Here is a 626-nt window from a genome sequence, read left to right on the forward strand (position 1 = left end):
GAGCCCCGCCCCCGCCTGGCGGGGACGTGTCGGTCCCGCCCAGCTCTCTATGGTTTTGCCCCCACGTCTACCCGGCTGGGCGGACCGTTGTCTGTGGTTGCCGGAGCCGGGGAGGGGGAGGGGCGGGTGTTGCGGCGGTGGCCGCCAGGCTGGGGTCTCGGCCGCGCTGGGGCGCCATTTCCCCGCTCGCCTCCAGGGAGCGCTTCCCCCCGGCGGCCGCGTCGGGGCGCTGCGGAGCCGCCTTCCCACCCTCCCCGAGGCCTGGGGCTGGCTGAGTGGCCGACGTCCCCGCCTTCCCCGCTCTCCCTCCCTCGGGCCGGGACTCGCCGCTCGCCTCCTCCTCCCAGAGCCGCTCGGTGCCTCGCCGCCGCCGGGCCATGGAGTCCGCGTGAGGGAGCCGACCCCCCCCCCGCCGGGCGCCGCGCGCGGCGCCCCCCCCCCCCCCCCCCGTTGGGGGCCGGCCCCCGCCCCCCCCCCCCCCCCATCCATCCCCCGCATCCCGGCGCCGGCTCCTCCCTCCGCCGCGGGGGCCGCGTCCCGCTGCTGAGCGGGGATTGATGCGGAGAGCGACGGCAGCGCCATGCAGCCCCCGCCGAGGAAGGTGGGAGCCGCTGGGGCGGGCTGGG

General features: G+C 80.0%; 1 protein-coding gene across 1 annotated transcript in view; it reads left to right on the top strand.

The window, feature by feature from the left end:
- Positions 1–484: 484 nt before the first annotated feature.
- The window catches only part of FCHSD2 (FCH and double SH3 domains 2), a 238,053-nt gene continuing 237,911 nt past the window's right edge, over positions 485–626 (top strand). Inside the window, exon 1 of the mRNA XM_026651594.2 lies at positions 485–601. Within this exon, the coding sequence (XP_026507379.1) occupies positions 581–601 (21 nt within the window). The 5' untranslated portion in view covers positions 485–580. The remainder of the gene's footprint in view (positions 602–626) is intronic.

This window comes from Terrapene carolina, unplaced genomic scaffold (assembly GCF_002925995.2).
Source record: "Terrapene carolina triunguis isolate 2854851 unplaced genomic scaffold, T_m_triunguis-2.0 Scaffold97, whole genome shotgun sequence".
Taxonomy (NCBI): Eukaryota; Metazoa; Chordata; order Testudines; family Emydidae; genus Terrapene; species Terrapene triunguis.